The 13621-nt window shown below is 45.5% G+C and overlaps 1 protein-coding gene and 1 pseudogene across 2 annotated transcripts in view; both read right to left on the bottom strand.

Moving 5' to 3' along the window:
- Npas2 (neuronal PAS domain protein 2) overlaps positions 1–13621 on the bottom strand; it is a 164628-nt gene that overhangs the window by 37422 nt on the left and 113585 nt on the right. For both annotated transcript variants that reach the window (XM_029482993.1, XM_021158035.2), the window contains exons 6-8: positions 12375–12495; positions 11264–11377; positions 535–653 (exon numbers count right to left, since the gene is read on the bottom strand). In XM_029482993.1, the coding sequence (XP_029338853.1) occupies positions 535–653; positions 11264–11377; positions 12375–12495 (354 nt within the window). The remainder of the gene's footprint in view (positions 1–534; positions 654–11263; positions 11378–12374; positions 12496–13621) is intronic.
- Positions 8939–9521, bottom strand: LOC110291078 (annotated as a pseudogene).

Here is a 13621-nt window from a genome sequence, read left to right as displayed (position 1 = left end):
TTCACAAATTGGGAAAAGGACCTAGGAGCCACACAGTGCCTTGCCCCTCCCCCGCTTCCCATTATCTGGAATTGTGGCAAATGTGGAGATGGCTTTTCGTCGGAATCTGAATTACTAATTTAATTCCATCCACATTTGTACCAGAGATGTGAGTCGAGACCACGGAAGGGAAATACAATCAATGCTCGTTTTTTTTTTTTTTTTCCTTGACTTACAGTCTGAGCCACACCTACTTAGCACACAATGGTATTGCAACCATGCGAAGCCTGCAGTTAGCCACCATCTCTGTGGACCTATCAGTAGTAGGTGCTTCCTTCAAACCAAACAATCCACAGGAACCTGGGGCTTGGGATGGGCCACTGGGGGGGGGGCAGGTAGGGCAGGCACAGAAACTAGACATTTAGAGTTTCAAAAACTAATTTTTAAAATGAACTCTATTGCAATTTTATTCTCTTCCACAAGGATGATTAATGGCACGTAGCCACGGTGACATTGAAGAATGAGGTCCCCATGACATCACTGTCAGGGACTTGCCTTTAAGAACTGCGGGGTTGCCAGGCGCACGGTGGCGATGAAGCAGACATCCTTTCCCAGGGGCACACGGCAGGGTCTTGAAAGGGTGTTGTCAAAGCCATTACAGGAGGGGCTAGGCACTGAGATGGAGAAAGACACACAAGTTAGCCCTGCCTGGTGACACTAGCTAACCCCTACCCGACACTTCCTACTTTCAGGAGTTTTTGTATCCTAACTTGCTCTGTTTTTATGACAACCTGATGATCAGGGTACACTGGTTACTCCCATGGAACACGCATAAGGAAAGGGAAGCACTTGCTTTAGGTCATCTTCCTAGTGGCTGAACTGAGAATCCAGTCCATGCGAGTAGTCACCATACCCCACTGACCTTCACTTCCACAAGCTATTCAGAATTTCCTTTGTGTTGGAGAAACTGCTCTATAATGCAGGGCCTCCTTCTATGGGAGAGGTTCTCAACCTTCGGAGTGTCACCAACCCTTTAACATAGCTCCTCATGTTGTGGTGACTCCAATTATAAAAATTATCACGTTGTTACTTCGTAACTGTGATTTTGCTGCTGCTAAGAATCATAATGTAAATGTATGGTATGTGGGAGATCTTTAAAAGGGTTGTTTAACCCCCCAGAGGGGTCACAGCCCATAGGTTGAGAACTGCGGTCTACAGGAGCGGAGGGCTAGATGTTGACTTCTGCTGATGTTCTAAGGTAAATGTCATAGTCCAGCTTGTTCCCATTACAGATCGTCCCATGGAAAGAAGTGGTCTCTTCTCAGGCATGAAGGGTCTGTCATCTTAGGGAGTCTGGAATGACATAGGGCCTGGGTCCCTGAGAAGATGTCCTTGGGATGTAGCTTGGGACTTGGATATCCTACAAACACCTGTGTGGTAAAGGCTCAGTTTCCAGTTTGGTGCTGCCTGGAAGTGGTAGAACCTCTGAGAAGTGGTGCTTAGTGGGATGTCCTTGGCCCCTGGGGTTCTGCCTTTGGAGGAGATGGTTAGACTCTGATTTCATCCATACTGTCTCTCTCCCAGCCGCCTATAAAGCAGCTCCGCTCTGACGTGTGCCGTGTGCTCCCTGCGATGATGATCCTCCCCAGCACAGGCCACAGAGCAACAGGACAACCGAGCAATTCTGAAACTCTGAACCAGACGCACGGAAACTTGTTAAATGTTGGTACCAGCCGTGTATTAAGCAGCTCTGAGGAGACCGAGGCCTGGAAAAGTCGCTCAGAGAGAAGCTATTGGAGTGAGAGCCCCACTGGCCTTTGTCCGAACCCAGGTTCACAGGGAGTAAATGTTTAATTCATGGCCACCAATGTGTTTACACTGGGCTCCCAGTGCACCCCCTAAGATACCACTTGGCATCAGTGAAGTCCTTCCTGGAGGCCACCAGATCTTTCTTCAGGGTGACTGTGGAGAACTAATTGACATTCTGGGCCAGAAAAATTCTATTGTCTTGACTGACTTTGGTGAGGAAAGAACCCAGTAAAATATGAAAATAACCAATTTGGCACATCCACAGAATCCTCAAATTCCAATGTCTGGCTGGCTCCCCTAGAACCTCTGGTTTGGCCATTTGGGCTCTGTCCAGATCACATAATTTAGGCATGGGCACTTTCCAGAGCTCCACTGGCTAACCATACTCCAAGACCAAGGATTTCTAGAACAGAGGATCATGCAACCTTTTCTTTAAAAATTGTGACTGGTTACAGTTGGCTCTTTACGACTGTGACTTCTGAGTCTGCAAAACAGACCAACTATGGATCCCATATATCTAAAAAAAGCTACTATATATTTATTGAATGCACACACACACACACACACACACAAACACACACAAACACATCTTTTCAACATCATTGTTTCCTAAGGAATTGAGTAAAAGCATGTAGCATTTAATGGTGCTAGGCACTGAGAGTCAGCTAGAGATGATTTAAAATATATGGGGTGTTGGGTGCTATGAAAATATCACACTGTTTTATACAAGGGGCCCAACCAGCCATGGGTTTTGGTGTCTAATGTGTCTGGGGACAACCCCCCCAGTGGACAGTGACAAGTGACTATTTAACCTGTGCTTTCTACACTCACAGATTTCAGTATCATTATGCCTTCCAATTTAACCAAAAGCATATGGAACGTCGGGAAACCAAATGCGTTTAAAATGAAATCCTCAGGATTATAGTTTAGCTTTCCAATCACTTTTTTTTTTGTTTTCTATATTTATAGGTTTGCAAATGATCCTATAATGTGGTCTGCTCTCCACTGACATGAATAAATTCACTTTACCAAACTCATTCTCTGAATCCACTTGCATAAATACTAATAAATGTTTCCAAACACAAACACGAAGTGCGTAAAATGGCAAGTAGTGATCTCGAGAGAGTTCACATCTGGCGGGAGCTGGCTTAAGACGGTTGTAGGCTCGTTGTGTGGGGTGAGCCAAGAGATTTATCAAGGGGAAGGAAGACAATCCCACACAGGGAAGGTCTGCAGACGTGAACATCTGTGTAATAAAAAAAAGACATTAAAAATTTCCCAGATGTGAAATCCTCTCTGCTCAAATTGAAGAGACATTACCCTGCCAGATAATTACCTCATAAAATTCTCTTGACTCTTTTTGGGATACCGAGACCTTGGAAGCAAATTTCTGAGGACCCGCTAGGGACTTAAGGCGGCATCCTTCTTCTGTCTCTACTGATGTACCTGATTTGAGCTACCTCTTGGCTACAGAACCCACAAGCTTCCAGCAAGGACCTTCTCCCTGATTTCCTGTGGAAAGGGGCAGAAGATGGGGAAGTGGGAAATCCCCACCTAATATGTGTTGTTCCTTCCTCAAGAGCAGCGGAGACTGGCGTGGTGGTCATTCAGTGGGATTTTGCACTTTTCACTTGGCCTGGCTGCCTTCCAATAGTTTTTTTTTTTTTTTAAGATTTATTTATTTTATGTATATGAGTACATGGTAGCAGGACAGATGGTTGTGAGCCATCTTGTGGTTGCTGGGAATTGAACTCAGGACGTCTGCTTGCTCCAGTCCCGCTCATTCTGGCCCAAAGATTTATTTATCGTTGTATGTAAGTACACCGTAGCTGTCTTCAGACACACCAGAAGAGGGCGTCAGATCTCATTACGGGTGGTTGTGAGCCACCATGTGATTTCTGGGATTTGAACTCAGGACCTTCGGAAGAGCAGTCAGTGCTCTTAACCTGCTGAGCCATCTTGCCATCCCCCAGGGTGAATATTTTAATAGAGGTGGAGAGGGGGTAGAGGCCGAGGAGAGGAAGCTCCCTTCCACACTGCTGGTTAACTGTGAAATGACGTTTTACTTGAAGCATAAGGCTCTCATGTATTCCAGAGGAGCACACGCATGCATGCTGTACAGTCACACTTAGCACTTAGAATAACTCTCTGGCACTTCAGATCCCAAGGTAGTTTAAAGCCCCTTAATTAAGGATTCAATTACCTATTTAGGTTTAAATAATAGAAAAAAAATACATCTAATTACAACTGGCTTCCTTACATCTCAAAAGGATTTGCCACTGACTGTCGGCACAGCCCTGCTTTCTCCGGTTGGCCAGAGACCTTGGAGGCACACATGGTATAGAGGAGTGTTTATCTCTCTCTCCATTTTGCTTACTCAAAACTGATGCTCTCCTTGCCAAAGGCTGGGGAAGCTGGCCTTTTTCACACGAAGCCGGGTCTTGCTTCCCATCTCCAGTGCTGCACAGGGGTCCTACTACACCCAGCGGGTTCTCGGTTTTCTGGATGACTCCCTCAGGGAGAAAGTCTGTTCCACACTCAAACTGAGCTTAGGGCTCAGTTCAGGAAGGAACATTCTGGTCTTCACTAGTAACTGGCACACAGACTTGAGGACCCTAGGGTCCATTGTCCTTTACAGTTCCTCCACTCTGCCACTGTTGGAGGGTTCTGGAAGTCGTTGGCATTCAGGCTAGCTCACTACCCTACCTACTGAAGGATGAACACTGCTCCAAAGGAGGCCCTGGCAGGATGGTGGCTGGGAATTCCATGCTCTATCACCATCAAGGGTTGACAAACAGTGGAAGTGTCTAACAGGGGACGCTACCTGGAGAGTTGAAGGGTGACACAGCTTTGGGTCTTCAGACTTAAATGTTTGGTCCAAAGGTTCCCAAGCTCTGAGCTTTTCTAAGATAGTATCTATCAGTCATGATAAGGACACAAGATGAGCTGCAAATAATGGACGAATGGCCTGGGGATCTTAGGTGGAAGGGAACTTATCTCATAGGGTTTAGGAAAGGATGGGGGTGAGATCAGAGCTAGCAGTGAATGTTAGCAGTAAAGAAGGAGAAAGATGTCCTGACCATGTCCCACTCGGACAGCAGCTCCGTCATCTCAGCTAAACACTCTCCTTGGATGAGCTGCGATATGCTCTTTGCAAAGTCTGTAAGAAAGCATATGACTAGTCCACACGGAATGTAAGAGCTGACTTTCTAGGCATCTCTTGAAACAAATGAGAGACGATGCTGATGGATATCTAGAAAGACGTGGCTTAGCAGTCAGAGGTGAGATTGGCTCAGCAGAAGGAGGTTCCTAACGCCCTAAGTTTGACAGATGTTAACTATGTGCTTAGTTATGGTGTGGAGCCATTGAGAGGTAAATACTTTCCAGTCCATTCCTGAGGCATCGTCTCCCACTAATGAAGTGCTAAGTGATTTCAGACTCCATGTCTTCTTCTTTGCAGCTTGCTCTAGTCGGTCTGTTTTGAACAGCAAGATGTCAGGGTTTGCAGCATGCTCTGCTGGGTGTGTTCTGAACAGCCAGATAGCAACGTTCTTGGGAGACAGTCGCGTGCTTACTCTGCCACATCCTAGCCCGAGTACCGCCTACGTGGCTCGCATCATGCTTGGCTTCTTTTTATTCCTGCCAGGTCTGCTTAGCAGAAAGGCAAGCAAGATAAGAGCCTCCATGAGATGGCTAGGTCGGCAGTTGGCTGAACTAAAGGGAAACTGTATGTCTTACTTAAATCTTTTCTACTTCCTGGCATTCACTGAGAATTTTAAAGGGCCAGAGGACTTTGGTAACGGAGTTAAGACTTTCCCCCTGAGGGTTAGTGTGAATAGGGGTAAATTCTTCATATGTTGAGGAAAGTGAACTTCCTCTTGCGGCCCTCATCCTGTCTGGATATTTTTGACATGCTTTCAGTTAAAATTATAGACCATCTTGCGCATTGCGCATGAAGTTTCTCAAATCCCAGATGAGATGGAACAGAAAGATGTAGTTGATAAATGTGTGCCTATAAATTCTACATAGCTCCATTGTAATATGGATCTGAGATGATGGTGTGAGACCACAGCCTTGGGAAATAGCTTCTTATTTGCCACGATCTGAACCCTGTTGCTGTCTAATCTGATCGCTGATCACCACTGAGGGAGGAGTCCATGCTGCCTGGCTGAGAAGAGGACAAACTTTGCTGCCAGCTCTTAGAGGCCAGGGATGCTTACACCAGACACTCCATATAAGATGTTTCCAACCCCTTGCCTCTGTATTCAGAGAGCTCTGCTGTAACTGGGTCTTGATCTCTTATACCAAGACACCTTAGCTAATTAGCACCAGGGAGAAACAGATACAAAAGCAACAACCTCAAAGGCAGGCAACCTACAGAGATCCCTGGGAACACATGGATCCAAGAGTTAGAAGCTGAAAGGCCCTGGCTTCTGCCAACGCTTCAATCTGGTGCTGTGGTTAGAAGCAACTAGGTAAAATGAGGGCAAGGAAACTTTTATACTCTGGTGTGTGGTTTCTGGAAAGCCCAGGGTGGAATGTTTGCTGAGGGTGACCTATTTGGAACCATACCAGTGACTTTTGAAATGCTGTGTTCTGGATTTCAGCCAGATGCACATTTAAGTCCAAGGCTGTGGGAGGACCCAATCAAGGACAGCTTTCTTCTTCCATGGAAAGACCTGTTAGGAGTAGAACCTGCTTCTTACGGCCCCTTAAAGCAAAGCTGTTCATTGTGTTCTAGAGATTCCTCTAGCTGTTGTCTTTCTGCTCATGTAGCAGTAGGGAAGTGGATGTGCCATTGGGTACCTGGAGCCCAAGAAGATCTTCCTGATTGCATATTTAATTAGAAAAGTGAAAATACAGGGCCACGTGTGTTTGCCCAAAAGAAGAATCTCCCCGCGCCTCTCCTTGTAGAAAACATCTGTTATCTGACAGACAAAGTTCAAAGAGAGTCTTTTTATTTTAGCCATGTTCTGGAAATGATCAACACATAGATCAGAGGAAGACAGGGCTGCTGTGAACAGTGACCACCTCACTGCTATCGGCTAGCCAGGGTCCTTGGTGGGGACATGCTCACTTAGCCCAGTCTGGATCCTTCAGGAGCCCTTGCCAGACAGGCCAAGAACTCTTCTAAAATGACCAATTTCTTCTCTCATTTCCCAACACGTTAAACACACATAGGATTAAGAAGTGTTTTATATCTTTTTCCTAGAACACGGGGACCAATGGTCATCTCCCCTATGGAATGACCACCATGTGCAAACATTAAGGAGAGGGAAATTTCCATTTTGCTCAAGTCTTTGTTCAACTGTTGGTGTTTATACTGCCCAGTAAACTGGGATGGTAGACAGTGGTGAACGGGTGAGTTCCAGAACTCCCATGAGAAAGCAAAGGTTAAGAGGCTGGGGGAGTCTCAAAGTGTTATCCAGAGTCAACAAGAAAGCAGACTTGATCCTCATGTACAAACTGGGAGGGTCTCCAAAAGCTCTCGCTGATTCAGCGCTAGCCGCTCTCCTCACTGCGCATGCTCAGAAGGAATCCCAGGGCACAATGTATGTTGCTGGAGAGCGTCATTACGGACTTATACCCTAGCCCTTATTTCTTAGGTTGACTCCTAACAAATATACACAGTAAGAAGAAGCCAGGTGATGTTTCAGGTATGTTGTACAATGTTCAAACCAGGGCAAGCGTTGGTACCTCCTCAAATGTTGATCATTTCTTTGTGGTTAGAGAACACTTAAGGTCCTCTCTTCCAGAGCTTTAAATGAGCAGTACATTAGGGCTATCTCCAGTCACACTGTTGTGGTGGAACACACATTAGATTTATGTCTCTCGGCTAACTGTAGTCACCTCTTCATTTCACTTCTGGTCTTTTGCGTTCAGGCCAAGTCATTATGTACACTTGCGGACTCTTGTCCACATCTAGCCTTTATAACTTCAGCTCATGTAAGATGCTCTAGAGGGACACTATGCTCTTGCTTTTAACATTCTTGCTTTGGATGATGCTTCGTGTTTATAGCAGCAACAGTTAAAAAAAAAAAGCAGTGTTAAAAAGTCACACATAATTTCGACACATTCTTTCAAGCAAGCCAATGCGGTCTCAGCTTGAAGTGAAAATAAAGCCTTGCTACAAAACAAACAAACAAACCAACCAACCAACCAACCAACCAAAAAACCAACCAACCAAAGGAACAAAACAAAACAAAAAAACTAAAAACACAGCTCAGGTAAGAATGAAGCCCGCCTACGTCCTTGAAACCTCCTGTGATATGCTATACAATGGGATGATTTAAAGGACTGTATGGAAGCTATTGAGTAAGGGAAATACAAGTTCACAGGGGTGGTCTTTGAACTGAGCATGCGCACTGCTGACGCAAGGCCATGTGGGAGCAGCAGCCCATAGTTCTCAGTCTGAGAGCCAGGGCGACTTTCCCTCTGTGCCTTTGGCCGCTTAGGATATTCTGCGCCTGTAGCAGCTACCATTAAGGCCAACAGTCCCACATGTTATAGATATTATGATAAAGCACTGTTTAGTATAAAGTTTACCACCTAACCTTTTTTCTTTTTGGTGTTGGGGACTGAACATGTTGTTGAGCAACATCCGGGTTTCCCATACTGCATTTAAATATACTCGGAAGTAATGTCAAGCACATCTGTATACTGACAGCACCGTCCATCGCTAGAACTCGGTCTTACCAAATGGAAACTGATACCCACTCGGCAACTCCTCACTGGCCCCTCCCCCAGCCCGTGACAGGCGCCCTTCACTTTATCCTTAGGAAATGAATTACCATAGGTGCCTCATCTGAGTGGAATCACACGATGCTTGCCCTTTGATGGCAGGTTTACTGTACTTAGCACAATGCTTCTCAAAGCTCCTCTATGTTGAGCATATGCCAGAATTCCCCTCTTTTTACAGGCTGTGACAATTCACTGTAAGGATACTGCACACTTTTAATCCTTCACCCACTGAAGAACAATGGGACTGCTTCTAACTTTTGGCCATTGCGACGCTTTATGAATGTGTTCAAATGCCTCTTCAATCCCTGCATTCGTTCCTTTGGGTGTGTCCTAAGATGTGGGGTGACTGGATCCTATGGTAGTTGGGTTTTTTTTTTTTAACTTTATCTGCATTTATTTTATGCTGAATTTATTTCTGGGCCATGAGTTTTTGTTTCTTCAGTTTCTTCTGGGATATCTTTTTCTTCTGTGCAGCCTCCTCTTCTGGCTTTGGAACGATCTGTTCCTTCTCAGTGAGGATCATCTCAATGTGGCAGAGGGAGTTCATGTAAGGGTTAATCCAGCCATGAGCTCTGTGGGTTCGTCAGCACATCTTAGGTGCTTTGTTCATCTGGATATGTTCAATGTCTAGAAAGTCTACATCTAAACCCTTAAGTTCAGCATTACTCTCTGCATTTTTAAGCAGGTGCAGCAAAAACTCAGCACTCTTTTTTGGCCACTGACCCTGTGTCCAGCCCCACTGTTTGGCCTGGGCGCACCTACTGACTCCTCCATTATACCACCGGAATGGCACACATTGCTTCTTTAAAGTGACATCCTTCAGATACTTGGTGGCTTTGCCGATCGATATGCATACCCTTGATGGCCTGGGCAGTTTCCTGAGTGTTCTTAAAGTGAACACGAAGGTTTGAACCTCTTGATTTGCATGATTTTGTGGGGTTTTCTGGGTCAAGAGAGTAGCGAACCATCTTGGCAGGTGACCTCTGGCCGCTTACAGGGAGAGTGGGTTTAGTTCTTAACAAGTCAGCACATTTCATGCCTTCGTTGAATAGCCCCTTCCTTATAGTCAACAATAGAGCTGATTGGAAGGAGCACTATTGATCTCTAGGGAATGATACAATAATAAATTCTCAATGTTTAAGACTCCTATAGTCACTCCTCATGGTCCTGGGCCTTGGGCTCCTTGAACTTGCATCTTTGAACAAAGCCTAAGAATTTGCATTTTAACAAGCTGCAGCATCTAGCTGTTCTGGGGTTGGCATGGTGTTGGCTTTCCTATCAGATGCCAACTTCTTCAGTTGGGCGGGCAGCCTGCCGTCTACCACTTATTGCTGTGTAACGGCTTCCTTAACTTTGTCTCATGAAGTTTGACCAAGCTTTTCAGATTAGCCAGATCAGACATGGGCAGGCCTTGGCTTCATTTAGACTTAGGGGCCCACATAGAAGAATGAATTGCCTCCCCTCCCCTTTACAGTTAAAGCCACATGCACTCCTCGATAAACTGGTCCCCTGAAGAGCCAAGCCAGCCATAGAGGATACTCTCCAGGCAAAATCCCTGGACAAGGATCTGAAAATCACACTGGCAGGTTTACTCTACTTAGCATCTCCTTGAAGCCTTTTAAATGAAGCATGTGTGTTTATTCAAATACCATGCAGCCAAGGATCATTTAGGGTGGAAAAAAAAATCCAGTTAGCCTCAGCACTGGGATGCGGTGCTGTAATGTTGGCTTGCTCCATTGGAACCTGGGCTAATCTGGCTGGAGTGAACAGCCCCAGGTGGGTCCTGAGTCAAACAGCAGTAACTAAGGCAGCAGAAGTTGGAGCTGTTCTGTGTTCCCTGTGCCTCCCACAGGCCCTCCTCCTCTCTGCAGCTCAGCACCCACTCTACTTTCTTCTGATATCATTCCCTCCTTTTTGCCTCCTCCCCCAGTTCCCATCAACACTTTCTGATTTTTTTTTCTTTGCTGTTTTAGGAAATATTAGCTTTTCTGCTTTGTGTGGCGTTTGAGGGTCATGGCAAACAAGGAAGCGGGCCTTTCAGTGCTTCACCCAGAAAGGAACCTGGTTTTGAAACGTCTGGCATTAGAGCTGCATTCCCATTTAGCATGGGTCACAAGTAAGAAGGAGTGTCTAAGTATAGGTTAGAGCTCATGTCTCTGCAGTTAGAGGTTAGGCAACTAGTCGTCTTGGCAGTTTCTGAAAATCAAACTGACTTCTGTGTGATGATTTCTCCAATGCAGAATTCCTGGCTCGTGGTAAAGCAGCCTCCTTACTAAGTGTGTACAGGGATGGTAGTGAGTGAAGACCTGTGAGCCAGGCCTAGTACATCAGACTTGCAGCAGACTGTACAGGGGAGACAAACATGCCGGGAGCAAAGGGGACATAGCTGGGTGTCACAGCACAGGCCTGTTTGGCAGAGTCTGCAGGCTGAGCCTGTTCGTTGTTAACTGTAAACTATTCCTCAGTGCATAAGATTATCTCATCAGCTTGAAAACAAATGAATGGATCTCATACAATTCAGGGTGAGTGTGCACACAGGCACAAGACGCACTCTTGAATGTGAGAGGGCACTGGTGAACATAGACACAGACACACAGACACACACACACACACACACTGTTGGTCTCAGAAACAGGAAAAATCCAAACGTAGGCATGAAATAATTCTTGGGACCTCAGGTACACGATTGCATGATAAAAGACACCATTGATAGAAAAGGGCAATTAAAGCTTACCATTGTTGTAAGAGCGAAAATTTCCTACAAATTTTATATATTCGTAAGTTGGAAATTCCTTTGGGTTCAAGCTGCCTCTGAGAAGATGGCAATAAAACTCTAAATCGTTGTCAGCTGGGTCGTTAGAGGGAGAAAAGAGAAAGGGAGAGGAGGGTTACACAGACTCCAGACTAAACAAGTCGCGCCTGTAGGATTTGCTCCGCGCGCGCGTGGCCTGCATGGTTTTCTCCGTATGATGGACCGTTAGACCTGGCTTCTAACCCTTGCAGCTCCAGGCCGTTCTCCCTGTAGCTCATCCATACTCCGTATTCTATACTTGGACCCAATTAGTCAATCTGCTCACAGATGTCTGTGGTTGGTTATGTCGGCATCGATTAGTTCTGGTTGTTTTCACATGGCGTACTAAAATAAAGCTGCTCGCATAGAGCCGCTCTCTTTAATTTAATCTCTTTTTTGCTTTGCTTTGAAGGGAAATCAGATGTACGACGGGACCAATTATGCATGGAAATGGACTGAGGCTTGAGCAAATGCAAGCGTCTTTGCTACTGCCTGCCATTGCGTATGCTTCGTTAGGCGGCGCGTGGTGAGCACACACCGAGGCCTGCCTTCTATCTAGGTTGCCAAATATTTTGATATAAATCTCAAACTTCCATAAAATTGCACATGCACGTAAATAACCGGAAGACAGCCGCAGGAGGACAGAATATGGATTTCCAGCCTAATTATTCAATTAGCAGTTGATTATCTGCTGCCACAGAAACTTTACATTGTAGTGTTCCCTAAGATCAGCAGCCTGCTCCCTGAATTTTGCCCTATTTATTACTTTCATGTAAAAAGGCATCTCTTGCCATACACATGAAACATGTTATTATTCTGAAACTATACTTTCAACGTTTCCACATAAAAGCTAAAATGTCGTACGTGCTCCAAGTTCCAGTTTTAGCTTCAACTTAAAATATACCTCAAAAGGATCTTGGAAATGTTCTGAGTCACGAGGAAAATTATCCTTAAAATTAGTCCTCCCTTCTTAATTCATTCTGACCTCCTTTCCCTAGCTAGAGCGAAATTCTTGTCTTCAGATCCAATAACAACACCAGGAGGGCGGACTTACATTTTAGGAATTCTGGGGAGGGGGAATCCGTCACAAGCATATGGGAGGAAAGGATTTTATAAACTTCGGAATGTTCTTGTTCTGGAAGGAAATTTAACAAGTTCTGATCCATGACATCCGCCTGCAAGAGAAAATAAAGAGAAAAAGGCGTGCGCTCGACCGAGTGAACTTCAGAGCAAAGGCAGAGCCTCAGAGTTCTTGGCAGCTCAGGACTGCTTCAGAGAGGAAAGCTGAGGGCCACGCGGTCTGAGAAGACCCTTCATGGACTCGTCCTCTGCACCTTAGAATCACGATGTAAAAGGGTTTACAGGGGTTGGGGCTGTGGCTCAGTGAGAGAGCGCTTGCTTAGAACGCCCAAGGCCTTGGGCTTAATCAGCTGAAAATAAATTGATTAACAAGTAAAAGTCCCAGGGATGCCTATACTTGACCCTCTCAGTGGTCTACGGGGCCAGGAGATGGAAGGGGCAAAGTGGTCAAAGGCTTGGGAGGCTGTCTCCTGGACGTGGCACGGCTGTGGTACTCACAAGCTCACAACAGCCTTGGTTATCTCCCCAAGACCTGTTTGCATCCACATTCCATCCAAGAGCCTTGGGAGGCTCCACTCTTCCCTGATTGCAGATGAATGGTTGCTGGGGAGGGGGAAGTCATTTGTGAAGCCACTGGTAAGTTGTCCATGATCCTTTAAACCTATGCTTATATAGTTAACCTTGATAAAACTCACTGGATCATACCAAACAAAACAAGACAGAAAAGTCATGAAAGTAGAAGGGGAGGCAGATTGGTTAGAAGAAAAGGCTCCAGGCGAGTGGGAGGGAGGTGAGATGAGAGGGGTAATGGGAGGTGAAAATGACCAGAGTACACTGTATACCAAACTGTTGAAGAATAAAACCATTAAAGGGGTTTCAGGTGCTCTTCAATATGTCCGGGAGATTGTTTAAGGTTCTCCTGTGGGTAACGTGGTACAGTATTTTCATAGGATCTAGACTCAGATCATCTCTAACAGCCTCACAATGCCTGAGCAATATGTATGTATGTATGCATGTATGTATGTATGTATGTGCATACACATATGCATATACATATATACAGAGCTGTATCATTTGGAGACTAATGATGTAGAAAAGGCGTATGCACATGACCAGGATGGGCAATGCTTTATTTCAAATATTTCCAACTTGCAGCTGGTTGGGTCTGTAGGCCAGAGGGCTCTGCACTTGCTCACATGCATGTGTGCTTCTGTCTGTGGG

This window comes from Mus caroli, chromosome 1, assembly GCF_900094665.2.
Source record: "Mus caroli chromosome 1, CAROLI_EIJ_v1.1, whole genome shotgun sequence".
Classification (NCBI taxonomy): Eukaryota; Metazoa; Chordata; class Mammalia; order Rodentia; family Muridae; genus Mus; species Mus caroli.
Note: the sequence above shows the minus strand (reverse complement) of the source record. Positions and strands in the feature narration are given on the sequence as shown.